We start from the raw sequence: 26,871 nt of genomic DNA on the forward strand, positions 1-26,871 counted from the left end.
GACTGGTTCTTTGCTGCACTTAGTGTTGCCTGAATATGTATAAAAGAAGCAGTTACATGTTATGATAATTTCAATGCCTAGTTAAACATCAACAATAATTGTTGATCAAGTTATTAAAAATAGGGACCCTGGCATTTGATTATTTTCAATCAATCTACAGGTCTTATTTAAGAAGTGAGGGAAGACACTACCTTCATCCTTGCAAGATTTACCCCCCTATATTGCCATGTGGTATGGAGGGATACTGTGATTTTAGGGGTCTTGACCCTTTAGGGATCAAATGTGATTTCAGAAGGTCATCTGACTTATTTTTCATCTGCCTTGTGTATATATTAGTAAATTAATATGTATTTAGTAGATTGTGAGTAATAAATCTACTTTTCATTTTTCCAAAAGATAAAGTCCTGAATAGACAATCAATTCAATTCAAAAATTCTTTATTTCGGCCAATTTGGCCATAAAAGAGTACAGAATAAAACATGAAAAGAATAAAAAATAAACATTACTGTAAAATTCATTTACATGCACATAGCAGAATTTCATACAGACAGATTACCATCTCATTTTAAGAGATTAAAAATAACAGTAAATTCAGAACAATCAATTCATGACATTAGAGCTAGCAATCAATATCAATTAGTTGTCGCCGCTTGCACCACATAGCTAGCAAAAATTTAGAAAGTGCAAAGACAACAGGACTCGATGTATTAGTTTTAAAAATTCTAAAAGCATTTAAACAGTGTTTGAAACCTACATTTCTGCACAGTGGTAACAGCCAATATTTTCTTGATTTGGTGTAAGCTGGATAGAAGAAGAGTACATGAAGCTCATCCTCTGTATCACAGCTACAACCAGGGCACGACTTATTAGAAGAGGCCGACCACTTGCTTGTTAAAACTTTGAGAGGTAAAGTGCCATGTCGCCATTGAATAAAAAGTTTCCTCGCTAAAATCGGGAAGACGACATCCATGAAGTCCTCGAAATAATTAGAATTTTTGAATACTAAAAAAAATTAGTCAGGGTACTGGGATTAGGGAAAGAAATGAGGGATTCCAACTTTTTTTCTTTATAAATTTTAGTAAACATTTTGCGGGATATCTGACCACAGGCCCTATCTGGATTTTCCCACATAGATTGCAGTCCTATACTTAACAGTTCATGCTTGATGAACAACAACCAGGGAATTTTAACTAAGAATAACTAAGAATCTGTTCGAGTTCTTCCCTGTCGTTTAAAAGATCTGGGGTAGACCATAATCTATGCCAGAACCTAAGGGGCTTTATTGTTAGCTCGTCCAAAATGGGTGACAGTCCCAAGTCTAGCCTCAGTGGTGTTAGAGGGGTGCTCTGAGGAAGCGATAATAGTCGCCGTAAAAATTTAGACTCAGTTTTAACGATTTCAGAGGCATTAGAATGACCCCAGAGTTCCCCCCCATAGAGAGCAGCTGCCCTTGCTTGGGTCTTATAGACCTCCAGGGCAGGGCTCACTGGCCTGAAACTTGATGTATTTGAGACTTTAAAAATGGCACCCGACAACTGTGAAAGTTTCATATGAGATTTTGCCTTCTGCGGACCCCATGACGGATTTTCATGAATAGTGACCCCCAGATACTGGAAGGTCAAAACCCTTTCCAAACACACAATGCCCAGGGTCGGATTTGAGCGAGTGCACGCCGGCGGGTTAAATATCATGAGTTTTGTTTTGTCGGTGTGAATCTCAAGACCTCTGCTACGACAAAAATCCCCGAAACCATTCACTATCCTCTGAATCCCCATAGGGGATTTGGAGAGTAAGAGGGTGTTGTCTGCGAACATAATTGCCGGCACCCTCCTACCAGCCAGCCTTGGTGCATCATTGTCAGGGACATTATCCAAATGAGAGATTACCCCGTTGACATAGAGGCAAAACAGGATCGGTGCCAGGACACAACCCTGACTCACCCCCTTGCCAACGGGGAACCTTGGTGACAGCACCCCATTCTTACTGCATCGGACCTTGGCAAAATTGCCCTCATGTAGCCTCATCAGTAACGTTAGAATCTGATACGGGACACCCAGATCCTGGAGGACAGCTCACAATTTGCCCCGGGGTACTAAGTCAAACGTGGACCGGAGGTCCACGAAGACCATTTCATATAGAGGCTACCACCCTCTACCTTTGCCGTTTTCCAGTATAGCAGGATCAGTCGGAAAATTTGGTCCAATGTGGACGTATTCCTCCTGAATCCCGCCTGGAAGGGGCTCAGTACTTCATGTTCCTCCATCCATGTCAGCAAATGATCCAGGACCAGTCGCGCGAATATTTTTTGTTGAACATCTATTAAACTAATGGGCCTGTAATTGGCTGGGAGCAGAGGCAACCCTTTCTTATAGATCGAGACTATCTCTGCCCCCAGCCAAGTACGGGGAATTCCCATGCCTCTCGAAATAGCATTGAATACCACAAGCAAGTAAGGGCCCCAAATTCCAGGTTGATGTCTAAAGAGATCCCCCGGGAGTTTGTCAAGTCCTGGGGCCTTGCCCACTAATAATTTACCTATCGCACTTGTCACTTCCCCTAAGGTAAACTTCAGAGATACATGCTGCCCTTCTGGGACTGATAGTTCCAATATACTGCCCAGCACAGGCTCATCCCCGTATAAGCCTTTAAAGTGGGCCTCCCATGCTGATGCTGCAATATTAGGTTCTATAGCTGATTTTGCTTCACCCGAACCAGAGTAACAAGTGACCAGAATCTACAAGCGTCTTTTGTTGCCAAGGCTAAGTTTTGATTCAGCCACCTTTCTATGTCCCATTCTTTTTTGCATGCCCCATTTCCTCTTTGTGCTGTAGTCTGAGCTCTCGGATCACAGTTTTACTAGACCCAGCCTTAATCGCTGTAACAAGGCTGGACTTTGCTTTCCTACATGTCGAATTATACCAAGATGAGACTGTTTGTCTTGACCTTCTCATAGGTACCTGGGGGTAAAATACATCAGCCAAGTTTTTAACCACATTCGAGTGGATCAAACTAAGATCTCCTTTGTGATCCGGAGGAGAAGCTTGGGAAATTAAAGTTTCAACCTCCAGGAGTCGAGGTAAAACTATATTGTATACTTTTGCTGGGTCCTCTTCGGCTTCTGCTATTCTCCCCCACTTTACCCTACGTCTGTTGTTTGATAGTGTAAGACCGATGCCCTCGTTATCCCTTTCAGTGCTATGTAAATCCGAAATCCTTTGGCCCTGGAAACACCAGCTCCAGAAATAGTGCGTTGTGGTCACTATCGGCCCTCTGAACTACCCTAAAATCAATAACCATCGACCACATCCGGGTTTCTACCATGATGTAGTCTATTCGAGACTCTTGCCGCTTCTTATTATAGTACACATCGATGGTCTATCGGACGGTGTGCGTCTGTTACAAGCCCTAAGGAAATTATTTAATACAAGGGATGTAATCTGGGTTGCCAACGGGGACCATAATTTGGGGCGTGGGGACTGACATTGGGGAACAGCCCAATAATCGTCCTCTCCCATTAGAGCACCTTCACTCATTCAAAAAAATGGCTCATATTGACAATTCACATCCCCTGCCACCAGAAGCCTACAATCCCCGGGCAATGTGCTCAAAAAATTGGATAAGTCATCAATTGTAGATGATTCAAGACCCGACTGTACTGGTCGGGAGTAGACATTCACAATAGCTAGTTTGAACCCATTCGGCCATTTTAGGACTAAACACTGGACGTCTTCTGAATATGTGGCCAAACTTTCCACCGCACAACCCAAGTGAAGAGCAACCCATATAGCCAGACCCCCTGATGGTCTTCCTTTCCCACCCCACCTCGCAGGTACATGGAATGTGGCAAATCCAGCTCTGGAGTGTTCGTCCCTGGCCCAAGTCTCCTGAAAGCGACATGAATCCATCGGGTCTACCAAGGATCCCCACTCCGTACAATTTAACTTAGGTGTTATACCCGCCACATTCCATGATAATATTGTAATTGACTTCGATGTAGTGGGAACTTTGGTGTCTGCCACACTCCCCAATATCTCACCTTCACTTTGTGCCGCACATGTGGGTGGAGCTAGCAGTTGCAGCACCACACTTCCATGTTAGGCGAACCCCTTCCTGGTGTTTAACTCCTGGGTATGGGTCTGCGCAATTGAAGAGGGTCTTACTGGACTATCACCAAGCAATTCCACCCTTTCACTGGGCTTGGCAAGGTTCCTATTTTGAGAGGTGCCCAACCTATTCTCCCTATCAGTCTGAGGTCAATCCACCATTTCCAGGGTGCTAAACCTATTATAGGTCAGTGGATAGCTCTGGTTAATTGGTTCTCTATACCCACCCCTGTTCACCAATCCCCTCCGTCTATTCATCACCAAGGACCAGTCCTATGCGCAGTCTGACATTACAGGTTGAGGGTAAAAAAAAGACAGAGTATAAGGTTGGATCGTTGACCCTACACTATCCTGGGTCCAGTTGCAGATGTACTCCACTGTACGAGGGTCCCTGAAATTGACCAGGGCACAGTCGCCTGTAATAGTTTTCCGACTGTGACCAACCCAAGAAATCCTACGAACCATCAATATTTCACTTTTGACATTATGCGGTAGGGGCCTATTGTAGTTGAGCCAATGGGTCACTTTATTTTTTAATGACATAAATGATTCATGTCTTGGATTACTGATTTCAGGAATACCTGTCAAAAACTACCACATATGGGCTCGTTTCAGGCGGTAGATCAATTCTTACTACTACTTGAGATGCTCGATCGGATGGAAACTGGCCCCTCTCTGATGATTTCACCGCCAGATCTAGAATCGGCGTACTCGGATTATCAGTCAATACAGTCTCAATACCAGCAGCTTCGGCCCTGTCCATCGTATTAGCAACTATGGTAGAAGGTCCGGCAGTGGAGGGAAGAACAAGGCTTAAAGACCCAGTGGGCGCAGAACTGGCTTGAGCTATATCCGAGTGTGGGCTTTTTCTCTTTCTTTTGCCCGCGTTCCCAACCACGGCTTGTTGTAACTGAGAAAGCCGGACTTCCATACGAACAAGTCTCTCTTCTAATGGATTGAGTGAGGTCTTTAGTAGGGTCCCCAGTCTTTTAAGTAAAAGATCCTCCTCCCCCTTTGCCCCCCTTGTGCACTAGACTAGCTCCACAGAGGGAGACCCTTGTGACACTACTAATGATGGAGGTGGGTCAGGACCAATCGAGTCATCCAGAGCGAGGCACCCCTTGGTTTTTGATGGTATAGCACTGCAGTCCATCCCCTTTGCTGGTTTGTACTTCCTGCGCCCAGTGACTGTGGCGGCAACTCGCTTCCTCTTGTTTTTTTCCCCGCTTCGTTTACTCCTCAGTGGATTTATCGGTAGTTTTTCCGGTGAGTTGGGCAAAGATGGAGCATTGGGGACCACTATTGCCTCAGGTATTGGGGAGCTTATAATTGCTGAGGTATAGTCGTGGTCCTGAGGAGACGATGGGGCGTGTACAAGGACTGGGACACAGGTGATATTTGCACGAATATCGTGTACAGGCGTCCGTGCATTGGCAAGGTGACCTATGGAAGAGCGCTTAGCCATTGCCAGGTCCTGCGACACCCTGCGCTCCATTAGAATAATGCCCTGGTCGATAACTGAGTTCGCTCTAATAATGAAGTTGTCCAGCGTACCAGTAATCTGCCCTCTACTGGCCATGGTATTACTCCTTGTTCCCCGAGCAGCTATTGTAATACTAGGCAACTCCCCAGCAACAGTACTTACAGTGGGCGGATGTAATAAGATTGAAATACCACAGGCGTAAGAGGGTGGGCCCGGTCCGGTATTACTCGGTCTGGAACGGGCTGAAACGGGCCCGCCCTTGGCCCGGGCTTAGCCTGGTGCTGTCCCGCGACACGGGTGTGTACTCAATTTCAAGAGCCTCCTGGCACGAAAAATCCCTGGAGCGGCTTCCTGCCACAGGGCAGCTTGGGGCTAGTGGTCCGCCACATCGCGATCGCGCTGCGGACTTCAGAAGCAGCGGTGGCGGGGGCGGAACGACCAGAGGGATCAGCAGCGTCTTGCCCGGAGGAACCAGCAGAGTCTAACCCAGGTAAGGGAATCAGAGTTTTAGCACCAGACTAGCCACTGTAATATATGTTGAAATTAGGAACCCCCTTTTATAATGCACCTTCCTTAGTGGTATTAACGCTTTTCTCAAAAGTCTCAGAAGTCTCAGAAGCCAAAAAGTCTCAGGTGAGTAATCTCCTCCTTACCATGCCTTCTGAAATCCCCCGATAGTTTTTCTCCCCCTGGTTATCCAGCAGCAGGCGGGTGCTATGCGCTTATGTTCGTGATAGGCTATGAGCTGTTGGTCGTCTTCTCCACCTGTCCGTGCCACCCGTGCTCCCGCTCTAGGCTCTAGGGTCTAGACTGCACCAGGGGGGAACATGAGCATGGGGTGTAGCAAGGCAGGGCAGTCAAAAAGCAAGCTCAGCATGCTCAGCATGGGCGGTACTCCAACATGCTCTCGCAAGGCTCAGTGAGGCTGCCACACCACCGCTGCTTCACCACTCTCAAAAACAACCCCCCGCGGCCACCCAAGAACCAGCAGCGGGACAAAGGGATAGCGAAACAGCGGGATAGCGGAATAATGGTAAACAGAAAATCTCCGAGTGGCCGAGAGACCAAGAACCAGAACCAGGGCTGGCACTCGCCGCATTCACCGCTCGTAATAAGCATGGAGCGTGGACGATCAGTGGCGGTCAGCGGGCAGCGTTCAGTGCTGGGTGGCCATTCGCAAGGGCGGGGCTTGGTGAAACAGGAAGAATCCAGACGAGATTCACAGAATGCAAGGCCCAGTACAAGAAACACAGACTGTAATTGGGTGCGAATTGTGCACTGTCTCATCTGTGCCCCAAATGCTGGAGCAAAGTAAATAGACAATCATTTATTGAATCTTAATATTGCCAGCAAAAGGTCATTACTAGCCCACACCACCTGTCTGAAGTACACCTTGAACTGCTCTACTACACTACCCTGAGATAATTAAGTGCTACAATGGGGTGCTTGGTTCAGAGTAAGGGGGAACTGTGGACCTATTACTTGCACAGGCCTCACATGCTGCACAATTAATAACTCAATTTCCTACACGTTTGGGTGTCATTACCTACTTTTGAAGACTGTTTCCTTCAGAAATGACTATTCCGCCCCAAATTTGTAAAGGTGTAAATTTTGCCATTCTGTGGTTCCCCTGGAAATGGGTTAAAAAAATTTGGGGACAGTAATGAACATAGAGGTAATACATGTGGAGTTCCCGACACTGTGGCTTTAAGTGAGCAGACAGCCACACCTGAAATGCTGAGGATTGCTTTGAGGAGGGAATGGTGTTGGGGGGGAGGGGGGGCGATATGCTTTAAATAGTCCATGTACATGATGTCTGGGTATTTACTAGTGCTCTCTTTTGTATTGTACCTTTTTACTGAAAATGTCAGTATAAAGATTTGAGAAAAATATTTTTGCCATTCTGGTGGAATTTAAGTATTCTTGGGTGCACTTTCTGAAAGTATATTTCTGTCAGTCCTGACATTTTGAGTCAAGATTGAGATCTAACAACTGCACTCCTATGTTTGTAAAAGCTTTATGAGTCAGACCAATATTATCCTTACTAGTGCATACAGGATTGTAGTGCCAATGCAATTGACTGTTTACTGAATCATTGCTCACAATTTGCTTCCATGTGCGTGATGAGTTGAAAATATACATTTGTTTACCTATGTATATATTCAGACAATTTCAATACTAATGTACACCATAAGTAAATAAAACACATTTCAGACATTCAGGCCAAGATTTACAAAGCCTTGCGTTACTCTGCCCTGGAAAGGCATTCCGTAGGGGGTGAGCGTAGGTACTTCCACGCATCTACTCATGGATTTTGGTGCATTCCCAAATTTACTAAGACTAGTAAGCATGGGAGTGCATCATAATACTAAGCCTTCCCAGTTGAGGTGTAACGAGGAAAAGTATGTTTATTTCTCCACATTTTTCTTCTTTCTACAGCACACTTAGAAAGAGGTAAAGCCTCAGAGGCTTGTTTTTGTGCAGGAAGGTGTCCCATTCAGCACAAAACCTATCCTGGCTGCAACGCAGGCCCCATACACCATGGCACAGGATTTAGGCTGCACTGTGTGTGCCAGTGCAGTGAGACAGCATGAATGCGCCATATCTTAATTAAAAAATGGCACATTCTTGCCGTCTCCCTGTCCCGCAATGCAGCAAGCTGTCTTGCTGCGTTGCGGGACTTGTTAATAAATCGTCTCCTCCGCCATTTATGCTAAACATGGGAATGGTCCACACATCTCATATTTAAGTGTTACTGAATGTTTCAACAACGTTTATTACCTGGGGCCTTTCTTAAGATGGAATGTCTGACAACATCACTGCCCAGAATGTTGACTTGTTTGTAGCGCTTGGCTCTCTCTTCAAAGAACCATTCCCCTGTCACTACCTTCAGCTGTCTGGAAAGAAAACACAAGCACAAAACAAAAATAGGTCATTCTATGACAGGCATTGCTGCTGGTTTACATTAAGCAATAGTACCATTTCTGTACTTGAATCCTGGCTACACCGCTGAGCACATTCATTTACAATATTAGCAACGTATACATATCCTTTCAGTTCTGAAGAGCACGACTCTGTATGTTATGCTGCATTTCTAAAGCGCTCAGCTACTCAGAGTATCCCGGCGCTGCTACCCTAAACCCCCACCACCAACTGAACAGAAAAATAAGCTTAAAATAGTAATGTTTTTAAGTTCTTTTTGAAGACAGCCGGATCCGCAATCCTCCCAAGGGCAAGAGGAAGCTCATTCCAAGCTAAACCAGCCTTATGGGTGAAAGAGAAGCCCCCAAGCCTCTGGCGTAAAAAGTGCGGGTTCTGAATAAGAAGTTGGTCCGAACTGTACATTCTGACTACCAGAGAATTTCCATCACCGAGAAGGTGGGATGGAGGGAGCCAGTACGTCTCTTGCTGTATTTTATTGTATAGTAATTGCATTTATATAGCGCTTACTACACCTGACGAGGCGTCAAAGTGCTTTTTCGGCAAGTAGCATGCTACTCCGGGACCGGTACAGCACTGTGGAAGTGGTGAGTTGCCGTCTGAGGGAGACACTGCTAACCTAGGAAAGTTGATGACAGAAACCGTAGAGTTCCAGTATTCCAAATCTTCCCATGAGCTAGACCCAGAGACTGCACATGGGGAGTCGATGATAAGCAGTAACTGCATTCAATGGATACAAGCAAACAGGTAGATTTCAACACAAAGGCCTACAGAATAACGAAGGTCATTTAAATGTGTTGCGAGTTTGACTACACATGTAAAACCCAGGGATTGGCTACTTTCTCACAGACAAGACCAATTACTCCAGCTTACCATTCCGACAGCATTAAATGGTGAACTTTGTGCTATTCAGATGTCCTTTAGTCATGGACGTCATTTAGGGATCACCAGGGGTCGCAGAGGTGACCACTGACTTGCCCTTTTGATGCCCCTAGCACTGCCTTTGGGACCCCTGGTCTCAGAAGTGGCACATTCAGTGCCAGGAACTGATGGCAGGCTGGGGCTCCACTCTCTTCTGTCAATTTCCTATAACACTATTACTGAAAAAATGAAATATATTATTCACTAATAATGTAACAAAGTACAATAAGCTCGATTATGCCCTTCCTTGGCAGATGAGGTAAGGAAAAAATGCTTTAAAATATATGTTGTATGCATGCTTGCGGGTGAGAGTGTGTTTATGTGTGAGAGAGTGTATATGTGTAAATGTATGTGTGAGCATGTGCGTGTGAGTGAAAGTGGAGGTCAGAGGGATGTGATGTCAGTTCCACTACCCCATGCTAGTAGGGTTACATTTCCCAAACTACTGGGCCTTCTTCTGAGATAGCTGCAACATGCACGGACGGTAGAGCCTTTGTGGAGAAGTGTGGCTCACTGGTTAGAGCTGCAGACTCTGAAGCAGAGATCAGGCCCAGGACCAGGGTTCAAGTCCCGACGCGGCAGGGTCTTGGGCTCAATGTCCGCGGACTCGATAATTCTTGCCTTAGCGCCTACTCTAATCATGGGGTCCCACGCTGCAACTCTGGGCAATAGCTTGCTTAATCTCCAAAACGGCCCCTACAACACTGGGATGCCTGGCTTCCCCTTGGGGGTTCCCAGGAGGGGCATCTCACAGGGAGAGCCAGGAAGGGTTCCACAGCGTTATAGAGCGCTGGGATGCCCCATTGGGGCAGCTGTGCGCTTTACAAAATACACTACATTTACAGAGTCCAACTCCACACTGAAGCCAACTGTGAAAACAGAATATTAAAGGCAGCACAACAGACTGCATTCACCCCTCAACTCTTAACATATATACAATGCTTCATATGCACATTCATCCTTAGTAAAGCACTTATGACATTGTTACCACTCTCATTATGACTAAAGTCACAATATGTATCGCGGCTCGGGCTGCATTAAGTTAATATTAAGGAAACATTGCAGCACTGGGGATGGTTTTGTAAACACAAGAAGCAAATAACAGCAATAAAAAGTGCTGGTTCCAACTAAGACCCTGGTTTATCGGAGTCTGACAACTGTACTGCAAACAAGCGTGTTGCGATTCTGAACTTCTGTCATGTGTTCCACAAGCATTGGTCACTTCAGACCACAGCTTCCAGAACGTCTGAGCAAGCTCAGCAATGCACTAAGATTGTATACCCGGTTTGTGACACAAAAGTGATACAAATCAGTGCAAAATCCTTTTGTCTCATTTTCTTTCCAGTGCTAAACTTGTTTAGCGCTGGAAATAACGTGAAAATAACATGAATCAGCGCATTTCCAAGCTTTGCATTACTTAGTGCCAAGGGGGCAAACCATGGGTGGTGCATTGATGTTCCCACATAACCACCCAAGGTTTCTGATGCTAAACCCAATTTACTAAACACAGTAAACAGCGTTTAGCATCAGAAAATAGTGCACCCTTTAACCAGGCGCTATGAAGGAAAAATGATTTTTTTCTCCTTTATTTTTTGACTTCAGATGTCTGCTTCCATGTACAGCACACGTACCAAGTAAGATTGATTCTAAATTAGTCTAGGCATAGTATTTTGTACTGGAAGTGAGCCCTTCCTGTATAAAACCTACGCCTAACTCATGCAGACTCCCATGCACTATAGCGCAAAGGTGTCTCCGTGGCGCGCAGCAGCTAATTTCAGCGCCAGCGCTAGGGGGAGGGGAGGAGAGAGCAATATTTCAGTAAAATTGGCACTCTCCTCCGCTCTCCTCATGCTGCGCAGCATTTGCAGCCGCTGCACTGTGCTGCATGAGAAATTGGCAAATCTCGCCCTAAGCATCCTTTAGGCGACATATCCTTAGACTCGCGTACCATTTGTACCAATGCCTTTGTGAAGAACTGGAGACTAGTAAACCATTTGTAAAGATTATGTTTGAAACCCTTTTCATTTAATGCTGTCTCGACCAGAACAGCTACCAAGTTTGTAGATGTCTCATACGTGACATTTCCTTGTTCTCAGGATGCATATGTGTGAAATTTTAATTCTTTGTGTGAGGCACTTTCAATGGCACTTTATCACGCGCATAATGTAAATGTAAATGTAAATGTGGCGTATTTGTATAGCGCGAACAGTGACCCGGAGGCATCCCGGCGCTTGTACTCCTACCACAAGGGAACCCCTCCTGGCTTTTCCTTGTGGGGTGTCCACTCCTGGGCATCCCATGGTGAAACCAGGCATCCCTTGTGTATCAGGGGGCCTTTGTGGAGACTAAGCAAGCTATTGCCCAGAGTTGCAGCGTGGGACCCATGCTTAGAATCGGCACTGAGGCGAGAATATCCGGTCAGAGGAATTTAAGCCCGAACCCGCCGAGGCGGGAATCGAATCCTGGCCCCTGGCCAGCGTTCTGCATCAAGGTCTGCCGCTCTAAGCATTGAGCCACACTTCTCCACGATATTGTAATAATGCAGTAATACACATATATTGAGTTACATTTATTTTTTTAAAAGAACTTTTTTGCAAAGGCGACAATAAAATGGTCTTTTAACAGCCGGAATGCTCATATTGGGGCAGATTTACAATTACTGGCGCATCCCGTCATATCGGCAGGGATGCGCCAGTAATTGTGCGCCGCAGCTCCGCCGCCCTGGATACGCCTCATTTACAATGTGGCGCACCATGAGGCAAAAGCGGCACAGATGCATAAGGCATCCGTGCCGTAAAAGCGGCACATTGCTAGAGTTGCGTTGCAAGCGCGACGCAGCTCCAGCAATGCTCTGGGGGGCTCTATCTCCACAATGCTGCTTCAATCCTTATGCCTGCTTTAAGCAGGTGCAGGGTTTTGACGCAGCATGGCCCCAAAAGTGACTGAGTGAAATCTTGTAGATTTCGCCCCCACGCCCCCTGCGATGGAACCCCTCCTTTTTGCATCATGTTGTAAATACCTCACACCATGGCGCATCTTTTGCGCCGCCGCTGCGTCGCAAAAGTGACGCAACAGCAGCGTAAAAGAGGCGCAAGGGGCTTGTAAATCTGCCCCAAAGTTCTTATACACAAATCCTCATGTGTGATACACTCAGCTAGCACTGTTTTTTAGGCAATAACATATTACATTGTGGGACTTGCAGTTCTGCTTTGGACACAAGCTGTTGGCTATAAATCCAGAATTCACTGAAAAAGAGTCATAGGCCACCAGTCTCATTGCACCAGGGCACCATAAGGCTGACCTCTGAAGGAAGACCTTTATATATACACACCTTCAATAAAAGGTGCCTAACTCAATTCAGACCCAGGCTCATCCCATACTAGGCTCAAAGGTCAATAAATGTTGAACACATAGAGGCGAGGGTACATCACAGAGACCCAGATTGAATTATTGAAGCTGGGCTTCTTTAAAACCCATGCTTCTCGTGTGCGTAAAGAGGTAAGTAGCTGGTTCATAATAGGATAGGGGTGTGCGAAATTTGCATCAATTATGTTTGCATAATTTCGTAAAATTTCAGGAAAAGTATTGTAATTACACAAAACACAATATGTCATTTGACGCTATATTTTAGTGAAAATCGCATCCTCGCATCAATTTTTTAAAGCAAGGATGCTTTACGCACTAAGTAAATAGCAAGGAAAAAACACAAGTGGCATGAACAACAGCCGTTTGCATCTGGTTGTTTGCACTCTTTCAGTGCTCCTGCGCTGTAATTTAGCCGCGAATGGCAGAATAATTACACAACATGTTTTAATGGCTTAAATTCTAGGGGCCTCATTTATGAGGCTGTGCGTCACTTTTACACCGCCAGTGGGTCACTTTTTGTGACGCACCAGTGGCGTAAAAAACGCACCTTGTTGCACCATATTTACAGAGTGACGCATCTAGGTAGATGCGTCACTTTGTAAACCCCTGCGCCACATTATACCTGCGCCAGGTATAATGTATGCAAAGGGGGCAATTTGACACAAGAAAGGGTCCTGCGAGTGACGCAGTGAAATCTATAAGATTTCACTGCGCCACTTCTAGGACACAAATGCGTCAATTTCTTACGCCTGCCTCACAGTAGGCGTAAGACTGACCCAGGCCCTTTCACATGGGGCTTGTCCCATGTGAAAGGACACATTGCTGGAGTTGCGTCACTTTTGTGACACACTCCAGCAATGCGTCACTTTTGCGCCATACAGATACGTCAGAAATACTGACGTATCTGTAACTCCTTGCGCCATGATGCGTCATACTGTAAATATGATGCATCATTGGTGTCGCAAGGAAAAGTGACGCATCGCTGTATTCACGCAGCGATGCGTCACTTTTCATAAATGAGGCCCTAGAATTCTACATAACAAGCACAACACAAAATTGCATTAACTATGCTGGCGTTATTTAAAGATTACCCATGGTCTCGTTCATAGGCAGGCCTGTTAGAGGTTTTAGCAGGGCAAACTCAGGTCAACTTGCTTCTAAGTTGTAAAATAAAAACGAATGCTTCAGGTAAAGAGAAAACATGGCAGGTTGAGTCCTTTGCTCCATCTTCTGACATTGTGTTCAGCCACTTCTTCAGCAAGAAACAGGCAGGCTTGCTAATTAATTGTCAAATTATTTTTCACAGGATAGCGGGGTTCTGAAGAACCACGGGACGAGGGGCATGATGCTACCAGTGCTTTCCAATGGAGATGGTCCTGTCATACGATGATTTTGCTACCGCTGGAATTAGACTTTTATAATGTGGTACATCCTGTAACTGCACACAAAGCAAAGACTCTCATCTTTGGCACTCATTTCTGTAGCTGGTATAATAGACGGGAAACATCCTTTACAACGCAACTTTTACCACGCAGTGCCTTTACGACGCAACTTTTACAACGCAAACCATTACAACGCATTGCACTGGGGGGCGCTCTAGGATAGGGAATAGGTTTAATTTACTATCCAACACCTTCCCTACTATCCACGGGGACTGGAGTTGGAATAGTAAATTAAACTATTCACTATCCAGTGCCCCAAAGCACTATGCCTTGTAAAGGCATGCGTTGTAAAAAACACGTTGTAAAGGCATGCGTGGTAAAAGTATGCGTTGTAACGTCATACATCCATAATAGACACATCAGGAAGTTGTGTTAAAAAACCGTACAGTGGTACATTTCTTTATGACAGACTTGAAAATAGATATCTCGAGGCTGTGACGTGAACTTCACAAAAATTCCTCTCCCTGCTTTAAATGTTTTATAGTGAAAATGTGGTTCTAAAAATTTGGAAATTATAATTTTAAAAATCATGCCCATTTTGGATAATAGTTCTGCTTGTTAGGTTTGTATCCTTTATTCTCTGGTGACTGGCGTTCCATCTATCTAAGGAACTGTTCCTGAAAACTTCCATATGGCAACAAGAAACGTTTCATAGGCCTCGAGGGACAAGACATCAGTAGTGGCGGGACAGAGCTGCTGCTTGGGTGAGGGAATGCCTGGTAAGTGGAGGTTACTTCACATCACATCACATCACATCCTGGGTGTCTTACTTTTCTCCTGAAAAGGTATATCCAATGCAGTACCCTATTTATTATTCTGTACCTCTATCAATATCTTTAATCTGCATATACTTACCTCCTTTATGCATCTATATACTATTATATTTATCACTTTTGTCTAATTTAGCATTTCCAATGCACTATCCTATTTCTCAGCCTATACTTCTCTCAATATATCTCCTAGCCCAACTTTCTGACTCATCTCAAACTTCTTTCTGCTACTCTTTCTAATGCACTACCCTATTTCTTAACCTATACATCTATTATTATATCCTCTATACCCACTCTCTCATTTATTCCAAACCCCATACCACTACTGTGTTCCCCAAAATAACTTTCTTGACTCTCTCCTACTCTGCCCCTCCTTGCATCATCTGACACCTCTTTTACTATACTGATCCCCCCAAAAACCTTTCTAAACTCTTCCCTCTGATTCTTCCCGTCCAAAAACCCTTTTTACTCATCCAAAAACCTCCTCCTACTGCTATGACCTAAAAAAAGAAATCCGTCTCTCTTCTATCCCTCCACTATCCCTTTCAATCAAAATAACAGACTAACATGTTCATTTCTCTAATTCCATATTCCACTATACTAATTCACCACTAATCCTTTATGGGTTCCAGAGTAGCGTGCTACTCGCCAACAAAGCGTTTCAACAGCTCATCAGGGTTAAAAACGGTTTATAAATGCAAACCTTTTTCCCATTGTTACCCCTCCTCAACCCTTCCAAACCAAATAACTGACTAACATATCCACCACTCAAATTACTTCATATTTCACTATACTAATTTTCAACACTAATCCTTTAGGGGTTCTGGAGTAGCCTTCTACTCCCCAGAAAAGCACTTCAACATCCCATCAGGGGTAAAAGGCGCTATATGAATGCAAACCTTTCTTTCCCTTCGATCCCTCCGATATCCTTCTCACTCCAAATAACTTATTAATATCCACCGCTCAAACTACTTTCATATTTCATCATACTAATTCACCACTAATCTTTTATGGGTTTCCGGAGTAGCGTGTTAGTCACCCAAAAAGCGCTTCAACATCCCCTCAGGGGTAAGAAGTGCTATATAAATACAAACCTTTTTTCCTCTTCTATCCTTCTGCTATCATTCTGAATCCAAATAACTGACTTACATATCCACGCTTAAAATGTACTTGCATGTTTCACTATACTAATTTAATTAAACACTAATCCTCTATGGGTCTCGGAGAAGCGTGCTACTCACCGAAAAGCGCTTTGACGCCTCGTCAGGGGTAGTAAGAGCTATACAAATGCAATTATAATATTAATCCTGGCTAGTCTCTGAGGGGCTTATTTACGAGAGCTCTGCATCACATTTGCACCACGTAAAGTGGTCATGCTCAGGGCCGGACTGGCCGTAGCTGGCACCAGGCATTTCCCCGGTGGGCAGCCAGGGCCCCTGGGGGTCGTTTTTGTTACCAGGGTCGACAATATCAAAATTGGCTGAAACCGGCCCTAGCAAACAGGTCGGCCGCAATCCCCTCCCTCCCCAGGGGGGGCGGCCAAGCAGTTTGCCAGGGCCGGTTTTGATTCCCAGTCCAGCCATGGTCATGTTTGTCACCACAGCTCCAGGGCCCCCTAAGCTACAAGCATTTGAAATGCAATAAGTCTCACATTTGCAAGAGTTTGAGCTATTGGCATTGTAAATGATAATGTATTTTATTTATGTTTTTTGAAACCCTGCAAGCGGTGTGCAGACAAGCACTTTATACTTGTAGTCCTTGCTTACAAGAAGCAAAGCTGGCAGTAACTGCACCTCATTTACTGCCAGCCTAGCTTCTCTTAAGTACGAAGTGCTTGGTTAAGCATCGCTTGCTGGTATTCAAAACAGATAGGCAAGGACACATTTACAATGCCAATAGCTTAAAGGTTCGCAAAATGTGAGACCTATTGCATTGCATTGAAGAACCTATGATAATGACGACCGTAGTCATTACACTCTACAAAGGAAAAATTATCTCTCCTCTATCAAATCAGCTAAAAGAACGTATTACGTAAAAGCCATTAAAGAAGCCAGCCAAAAGCAAAAAACACTTTTCTCAATTGTAAAAACCTTCACCAACCCCAAAGCTCTCCAACCTGAAATCCCTCCATCTCAGGAGCTTTGTGACAAGATCTCCGACTATTTCGATGACAAAATCACTTCCATTCAAAAAAACTTCCCTCCCTCCCCTCCTGCTCACTTAAGCCCGGACCTGGACAATTCATGCCTGACCACACACAGTCTCAAAAACTTCACCCCGGCGACTCTGACTCAGACCAGAGAGGCGATCCTCTCCTGCAAATCGGGCTCCCCCTCCGATCCCTGTCCCCCCAAGATCCTTCATCTTATCATCGATGAAGTCAACCCCATCATCAATGAAATAATCAACCTCTCCCTCAACTCCGGCGCTGTTCCCCTCTCTTGGAAAAAAGGCGTGGTCAAGCCGCTTATGAAAAAAGCGAACAAACCCCCAACGGACTTGACCAATCTCCGTCCCATTACTTTGCTACGCGCTTTGGGAAAATTTACTGAACAGCTAGTCCATAAAGAGCTTAAATCCTTCCTGGACTCCCATAACCTACTCCATCCCCAGCAGTCCGGCTTTCGGCCCAAACATTCAACCGAGACCGCCCTTATCGAACTGACCGAGACTATTAAAATCCTTCAAGATCAAAGGAAAAAGGCTATCCTGATCCTTCTTGACCTTACGGCGGCATTCGATACTATCTCCCACTCCATCCTGATCAATAGACTTATGGACATCGGCATTTCCAACTCAGCCTTGTCATGGATCAGATCCTTTCTCAGCGATAGGTACCAAACCGTCTCCCTTGGCTCCTTCCAATCCAATGAGAAAAAGGTATCCTCCGGAGTCCCTCAAGGATCCATCCTAAGCCCCCTTCTTTTTAACATTTATCTCATTCCTCTTCTCACCCTCATAGAATCGTTCGGCATAACCGTTACCTCCTATGCCGACGATACTCAGCTTATCATCCCCCTAGACGACAATTCCAACAAGGCAGAGCTCAATTTTAAACACTGCCTTACAGCTGTCTTTCAGTGGATGGATGCCAATCACCTCCGCTGCAACTCAAATAAAACCGAGATCCTCCCCATTGGAAAGAATGCCTCTTTCTGCCCTGCCCTATGGTGGCCTGACAACTCCGCAGCTCCCCCTCAGACGGTCTCGTCGGCCAGAAACCTAGGGGTCCTTTTCGATTCCGACCTCTCTTTCGATCTCCATGTCTCGACCGTGGCAGGAAGATGCTTTGGCATAATCCAGTCCCTGAGAAAGTTCTTTGAATTTCTCCCCCTAGACTCTAGAAAGACCGTGGCGGTAGCCCTTATACTCTCTCGAGTGGACTACTGTAATGGCCTTCTGGCAGGGACTAAAAAGTCTACTCTCTCGAAACTTCAAAGTATTCTGCACACCGCTGCCCGCCTTGTCTTAAAACTCCCACGCAAATCATCAATCTCTGCAGCCCTTAAAACCCTGCATTGGCTCCCCTTGCACAAGAGAATACTCTTCAAAATTCTCACTATAGCTTTTCGTGGCTTTAACAAATCTGGTCCCTCCTATTTGTCCAGACGCTTCCCTCATTATAATCCGAGTCGCACCCTCCGATCTTCTCATGAAAACCTCATGACCCCCACCAAGTTCAATCTGAAGTCTAAAGGCGGAAAAACCCTCACCACCTTAGCTATTAGAGCCTGGAACAGCATGCCTAGACATCTCAGAATTCAGACTCTTGAGAAGCCATTCAGGAAGCTCCTCAAAACCTGGATTTTCAATCTTCCTGATGACTGGACAAAAGCGGCCATCTAGTCCCCTCCTTCCATCACTCTGCGACCTGGTTCAAGGACTTACAGCACCATGATGCTCCTTCCGGAGCGAACGCCGCGCTCTACAAATACCCCTCCAAATTCCAAATTCCAAATTCCAAAATTCCAAATTCCAAATGCTTGTTGAGGCTACATCTTGCATGCCATGTTCTCTGCTGACCCTTAATCAAAATTAGTGGCCCCCTACCCTTTTTTACTCCTTGACCCATGTGGAATTTAATGCAGCATTTCTACATTTGCAAATCCTTGGGTGTAAAAGAATTTGCAGAGACTTTGTCTTGAAAGGGCTCGAAAGTGTGCATTTAAAAAAAAAAAAAATTGTGATGACAAAATGTTAAGTGTTTGCAAGTAGCCGGAGATTCTTTCGTATTCGAACACTGAACTGTCGAACACTGAACTGGAAATAAAAAATAGTCTAGGTGTAGGAAGGCTTCTGCAGACATGCTAGTGTAAATGCTAAAGAGTGTCCTAGATTAGCAAAGCGGTGCAGATCACTTTAATGATGTGAACGATGGGCTGGTTTGTCTGGCATTCCCAAACTCTGAGATCTGTAGTGGCTGTAGGGGAGAATCAGCCAGGTGTGCAGGTGGTGTTGCACTCAAGGGTGGTGGTCTTGGGTCTGGAGGGATCCCCAAGTTGAAGATGTCCATAGGGTTAGAAGTCAAGCAAGTCGGGGAATTGCCTCAGGCCTCAGTCGCTCCCCGGCTGTCCTACATACCTTTGCAAGTGTGTCGGTGGAGGATGCTGAGGTAAGCACAAAAAATAGAGGAGCGTGGTGGAGGGGACTACCATGCGTGCAGCCACGGATAGGTTTGAGGAATGCGTCCTTGGATAATTCATAGAATTCTAGAGTGTAATTTTGTTGTTTATCACGAGGGAGCAGAGATTAGCTCTTCTCGTTATCCTGCAACATTCTCGCACTGGAGGAAAGCGTGCGATTATGGGGCCTAGAGAAGAATTTATTTAAAGGATTCTGCCCTGTTCTTATCAATCAGATTAATGGTGAAATTTTCTCTTCCGGTCTATGTTTGTGGAAGACTTGCTGTGGGAAGCTGGGGGGCAGAGGAAGGTATGGATCCCCCTCGAGCAATCGGACGATCACAGCACGGGTTCTTATGCTGGCGGCACCAACTCGGACCACGATAAGGGTCTGGTGTAAATGGCCCACGTTGCCGACCGTGGAACTGAGGACACCATTTCAAGTCCCGGTGTCGGCTCAACACCAGGTGGTGAGTATGTGACATGCTGTGGTTTCGCCTTATTTTTCTGAATATGTTGGGTCAATAATTTTGGGGCCTGCTCAGTTCCTTTACTTACAGACGTTAGGAAAAATCCCACAGATGAAAGCAAGAGGACATGTTGTAATTTAACAGTTATGCTGATCCATCATGATAATTTCGCACCACTTAGCGGATGGATAGACCTGTTTGCTGGGTATGGCATTCTGTATTCACTGTTCTAGTCGGACTCTGTGCCAAAGAAAAGGTGCACTACAGGCTTCAAAGTGGGCACAACCATCGGCAGAATTCACGAGCCGTCTTCCTCCAAAGGCAGTGATTTATTTCTCTGGGGCTTTTCCAGGGTAAATGTAACCAGTCCCCCATCCATTTTAGCCCTGGATGGCCAGGATATCCTGTTACACATGCGACTGGATAGGGAACTGTGCATTTAATCAATGGCAGATGCGAGCATGTTCCTATCGCACATACTTATCCTTCAGGGTCGGTCCATTGCTCTTCATCAGTTCGAGGATACAGTGAGCTAGTGTTTCCTTTGTCCTCGCCATGGGGGAAGCTGAGAGGCAGGGGAATCCGTTTGCTGCATTAAGTGACACAGCATTGATCAGAGCCTTAGGTAGCGTATTTGCAACCCAAACCACTGAATTTATGAGTTAAAATTATCACCTAAAACAATTACAGCTGTTGCTGCCGCACAGCCCCCTTGTTTGAATACTTCCTGACATGCACACGTGCATCATACTGCTCTGTGACGGCAAATTCAACACAAACACCGCAAGTTGTAAATGTATTGTTGGAGGTCGAGCCGAATTTCAGTGCACTTGTGTGTAGGCCCACTGTGGCTGGATTTAGTTCGGTGGTCTGAATCCTCCTTAATTATAGGGACAGCCTGGCCTTACTTTGGCCTACATGGTGTAGCTCATTACATTGGGCTAGGGGAATGGAGATGCCAAAATGTATTGGGTGGTTCGAAGCAACTGCCATTGTCGCGTTCTAATCTAGGACCCTGATCGATACTGTGACCTTATGCCCAAAAACTTATGTCAAACAAGGCACCTTTCAGGTATAAATATTACCAACGATGCCTTAAGCAAATGCTGGCTAGCTGCCTCATAGACATCGCTGCCGTTATCGCTGCTGATGCTATCGCTGCGAACGAGCGAACGATGGTGTGGTGAACACAGGAGCTGAACAGCTGTCCCCCTGCAAGAGCCCAGCAGATGCAAGCTGCCCGCGGACGCTGCCCCTCCTCCTCTTCCTCGACGCGCTGAGAGAGACGCTGTCTTTTCTCCTGCCGAGAAAATCCAGCTCCGGCGTTTCCAGCCTACTCTTGCGAGTGACTGGGATATCGAGTCCCTGGAAGGAGATACCAGACCTCCAACATTCTATTCCAGAGGTATGGTGTTGACTAAACCCTTAGAGAGAATTCTTGAAGCAAACCTTGGCAAAACCAACTTAACTTAAAGCTACTTACTTACCCCCCTCCCAAGTATTAGGCTTAGGTCAGGTACACTGGGGTAGGCGTAGTTAGAAGCACCAGTTGAGTACGTTAGCTAATGTATATATGAATGTATATATGTTTTATTCATTTTAAACCATTGTATGGCTAAGAAACCATATCAATGCTTTTACAGTATTATTTCGCAATACTCATTGTACTGTACGCACTTTTTATAATAACAAGTCTTGCAATTGTGGCAATTCATTTCTCTTGTATGAGAAGAAAGACTGTTCAATAAATAATACCTTTTATTGAAAACGCCCTTCTCTCTATTCTCTACATATTGTGAAAGTAATCTGCACAACAACTGACTGAGTAAAATAACTGTCTATTGTTTCACACGACTCTAGAGATTGACTCTTATCTGAGGAGCAAAGTGTCATGTTGCACGGTTGTTGGAAAACTGAATCCCTTCTTGGCTGTGCCAGGGAAGCTGATCACTTCCTATTCAGTCAAGAAAGTTTCCAGTAACCTCTGAGCTAGTTGGTAACAAACCCAATTAAGTTTAGCATAGTCAGTAGAGGCCTGGAAGATACTACTGTTTATGTTATTCCAATGCGCAGGGCCTATTGGGAAAATAGGAACTACACTACATGGCGCCCAAACGTTTGGTAAGGCGATAAACTAACGCAAGACGTTAGAGTAACTCAGTCGTGCATTTTTCACACAGACCCCTTTCTCCCGTAAATACTCCAATAGACGTCTGGAGTGGGTGAAAGATTAAAATCCTCCCGACCTTAGTAGGAAGAGATTCCCATGTAAAGCTCTGGTTTATTTAACGTTGAAGGATACAGTGTTCCAAAATATTGTGCACCTAATCTTTGTCTCCTTGGAGACCTGCTCTGCAAAACCTGCATTTATAAAATGCCAGTAGAAAACAACAGAACTGATGCCGCAGTAGATGCGACTCAGCAGGGTCCCGACGGGACTACTGAACCGGGTGCAATAATCATCCCGGCACATTTAAGAAAATCTATAACGTTAAAACTTATAGAAAATGGACTCACCACACAAGGTGGCACAGTCGTCTTTGTGATAGAGGCACACGAATATCGGCAGACAGAGGTACACTACTATGTAGTAGGAGTTCCACCGGATGAATACGCTCCCTTCGAGGAGATTGAAATCCCATTAAAATACCAAGAACATTTACTTTGGTTTAAAGGCGCCCTAAAACATAATGATCATATTACCAGGCTCGGTCCACTAGGTAGACCAGGAGCAACGTGTCCGGTTCTAGCCAGCTACACACCACATCCGGACATTGATAAAATGTCAAGTGAAGAACTCTTAGTTAAAATAAGAGAATTAACAAAAGCATATAGCGAGTTAGTAAAATTATTTATTAAAAATAATTCAAACACTCCTAAAAAGAGCTGGGATGGAAATAAACAATCCACTCCCAAGGAAAAAGTTTTCCAGTCCAGAGGAAGGTCTCCTCGACGGAGGGAAAGAACTCCGACTCGAGAACACCAGTCTCCCCAGAGGGAGCCCTCTGAGAAAAGATACAACCTTAGAAATAGGGATAATTTGAAAAAGCCTGATAGATATCAAAGTATTGATACACGTCCCTCTCGATCTTTTTCGCAGAAATCGGAAAGAAGAGGACGGTCAGACCCAGGAGAGCACACCAAGTCCAAAGACAAGAAACCTGCTCAAAGTAAAAAATCTCAATTTCCAAAAAAGAAGGTAGCCAATAGTAGAGTAATCGAACATGCAGAGAATACTGAGGACACAGTTGAAAAACGGGGAGTGGGCACAGACAATGCTAGACAGTGCAGCAGAAATCAGTATAGCCCGCAAGATCCAAATGAGTCATCTGGAGACAGTGGACACGAATGAATACATTCAGGTTGAAACTGCCGACACCAGAGTTAGCGAGCCCCATAAAATATACGAAATAACACTGCGTATAGAGGGTGATCAGACTAGGAAAATAAGGGGTCTATTTTGGGATAAACTCTCAAAAGGCTATGATATTCTGTTAGCTGAAAAAGATTGGCCCCCAGAGTTTGTCAGGGAGTGCCCTCGTGGCGAAGAAATGATTATGCCTGCCTTCTCGAATCACATTCCGATTCACAAAAAATATACTTATGCAAGGAAATGGGCAGTAGCCCAGGCACCAGCATTATATAAAAATCATGTAGGATGGGATTAGGACTCGCCTCCTCACAAAATCCAATTGAAAAGTGAACCGACTGCACAAAGGCAGTATCCCATTAAGCAAGAAGCTAAAAAACAAGTCAGGGAGATTTTAGATCAACTTGAATACCAGGGGGTGATTGAAACATGCACCTCTCAAATGAACAAACCTTTGTTTCCTGTCTCCAAGCCAGACAATTCATATCGTCTAGTTTTGGACTACAGACACCTTAATGCATGTTGCAAAACTTTTGCAGTACAAAATTCGCATAGTGCTGCACTAATGAATAACATAGTTAGGAAAAAATATAAAACGACAATAGACATATCTAATGGTTTCTTTTGTCAAAACATTACACCAGAAAGCAGATACTTGACCGCTTTCTCAATAATGGGGTCTCAGAAAAATTTCTGTAGGCTCCCACAGGGGTTCAAGAACAGCCCAGGACTATTCTCAGCTAGAGTAACAGAGTTACTACAAATATATGATGATGAGGCATTATCTTACGTAGATGATATCTATCCCACAGACGACGACTTGGATACTCACTTGAAAAGAGTGAACACCATAATACTTGGGCTCGCTGCAGAAGGTTACAAATTCAACTTTAAAAAGTCTTGAATTGCCCATCTGACAGTATTATTTTTAGGATACGAATTATCAAGTGAGGGAAAAAGCCTAGCGGACAACTTCTTAGAGAAGTGCGCTGTACTCCAAGCACCAAAAACGCTGAAGAATTTACAATCGATTCTAGGTTTTCTGAATTTCGGAAGAACTTACATTCTAAATTACGCAGAGAGGGTTAAACCTCTCTACGAACTAATTAAACTTGATTTTAAACAAATCACCTGGACTCAAAAACACACAGAAATTTTGAGATCACTGCAAACAGACATGTTAGCAAAAACAAAATTAGATACACGTGACAATACACGCAATCTCGTAATCCGAGTCATCCCAGGAAGATGCGGATTCACGTACCTGACCTCTAATGAGGGAGAAAAGGTACCAATTTCTATGAAATCTCACTTGTACACACAAGCAGAAAAAACATTCAGTCCCACAGAAAATACTGTGAAAGCAGTGCAGATTGCAATAGCAAATGAACGAGAACTAGCACATGGTAAAAGGATTAATATCCTCACAGCGGAATCCGCCTTCGAGGCGCTATTCAGTCCAGTAATCCTGCCTACAGTGTCACTGGATCCGAAATGGATACAGTGTATAGATTCTCTTGGAGCGGAAGATGTGAAATACTATTTCGCCCCGCAATTCAAAAAACTGAATGATTTAGAATATGAAGAAGAATATCCTCTGCCAATCGAACTTCTGCCTCTCCCACAATACGCCTGTATAATCTATACAGATAGATTCGTATTGCATTTCAACGTAGGGGACAAATCCTACGATGCAGCCTACGCGATTGTTAAAGGTCATTGGCTGTGCGGTAAATTCAGACCGAAAATAACAAAAACTGAATCAGTAAAGTACTGTTCGGCTCAGAGAGCTGAAATCAGATCTTTAAAGATGGCGCTTGAAAATGCAGAACGTGAATTCCCGACACTAATCGTGTGCGATTCTCATTTTTGCGTCAACTCTTGCAATAATAAGTTGCAGAGCTGGATTGAAAACGATTACAAAGATGACACAGGTGCCACAATAAAGCATAAATTGCTCTGGAACCAGGTAGCTCTTTTTTAGAAAGAACTACAAAAGACTCACGTGATACACACTCTGAGTCATCCACGTGATGGCGTTCACGTTGCAGGGAATTCATTGGCTAATACAGCCATAGCGGAAGCAAGTTAACCGGCTTCCGTAGCCACAAAAAAGCGTTCAGAAAAATACATAGACGGGGAAACCATGCTGGCAGTAAAAATGTCCGTAAAAGGCGACTGTGCAGTACTACCCGTGAATGAGCGTGCAACATCAAATATATGTAAAGAACTGTCCCGACTGTGACAGGGATCGCAGTAGTGAACTGGTCCAGTCTGTTGCCCGGCTACCAATTAGAAACAGCGCAATGCTGTCTACATGCCATCCAGCGTCCTATTAATCATTAAGGCTAAATCCACTTAAAAAATTGTGGCCCCAGCGCTCGGCTGATGCCAGAACGGTTATAAAAGATCTGCGAGTCTTTATCGGCACATACGCAATTGCCATGTTCCATTCTGACCAGGGTCCTGCTTTCAGCTCTCGAGCTTATAAGGAGGCCATGGCCAGCATGGGAGTTGGTTTGCGGTATTCTTGTCCGTCACACCCCGAAGGGAACAGTGTGGTAGAAAGAAAAAAACGGGACATAAAGCAATCTATAACAGCGAAGGTATTAGGTTCAGGTGCTGGGTGGGTCAAACATTTAATAAGTGTTAAATTAAGCCTAAATAACTTGCCAAGAAATTCTCTAAAAGGTTTCAGCCCATACGAACTATTGTTCGGAACTAGAATGCAAATTCAGGACTTAGATAGTCAGGTATCAGTGGTACAAGATAAGAAAACAGACTTTGACATCAAAGATCATTTGGCTGTTTTACAGGACTTGAATGAAACAAGGAAATCCTTAAGCAACATAAAGTTAAAACAGCCAGCTACCACTGAGGAGGCACCACCAGCAACAGCCCCAGCAAGGCCTGTCTGGATTCCAAAGATTGGGGATCTAGTCAGAGAAAAAATAGCGGTGAAGAAGGAATTTGGGCCTTCTTACAGAAAAGCAGTACCTGTCTTAGCAATCAACGGAACAAGATCAGTAGTACTACCGCCCCTTGCTGGTAAAAAGGAGAACAGAGTTGTATCAATCGACTTGGTAAAACCACAAGCATGTGGCCTATAATCAACAGTAGGCCCAGTGGACTCCCTAGAAACAACAGAATACCCAAACTTGCAACAATCCAAGGGGTTCAAACTGAAAGACTAATCACATTCGATCAGCCTGCAGTACACAGAGAGGGACTATGCAATAATGCCATGGAACTCGTGCCTCTTGAGACACAGATTGAAACAGTTCGTCAAGAAACACCAGTCTACAATGATGTGGCATCAGAATGTGCTAACGAAAGACAAATTGAAAGAACAATTCCAACAATTGACAGAACTGCCTCTGGCTA

General features: G+C 44.7%; 1 protein-coding gene across 3 annotated transcripts in view; it reads right to left on the minus strand.

The window, feature by feature from the left end:
• The window catches only part of SYTL5 (synaptotagmin like 5), a 1,215,112-nt gene that overhangs the window by 322,657 nt on the left and 865,584 nt on the right, over window positions 1–26,871 (minus strand). For all 3 annotated transcript variants that reach the window (XM_086934158.1, XM_086934159.1, XM_086934156.1), the window contains one exon: window positions 8,368–8,483. In XM_086934158.1, the coding sequence (XP_086790284.1) occupies window positions 8,368–8,483 (116 nt within the window). The remainder of the gene's footprint in view (window positions 1–8,367; window positions 8,484–26,871) is intronic.

Source organism: Lissotriton vulgaris, chromosome 8 (genome assembly GCF_964263255.1).
Source record: "Lissotriton vulgaris chromosome 8, aLisVul1.2, whole genome shotgun sequence".
NCBI lineage: Eukaryota > Metazoa > Chordata > Amphibia > Caudata > Salamandridae > Lissotriton > Lissotriton vulgaris.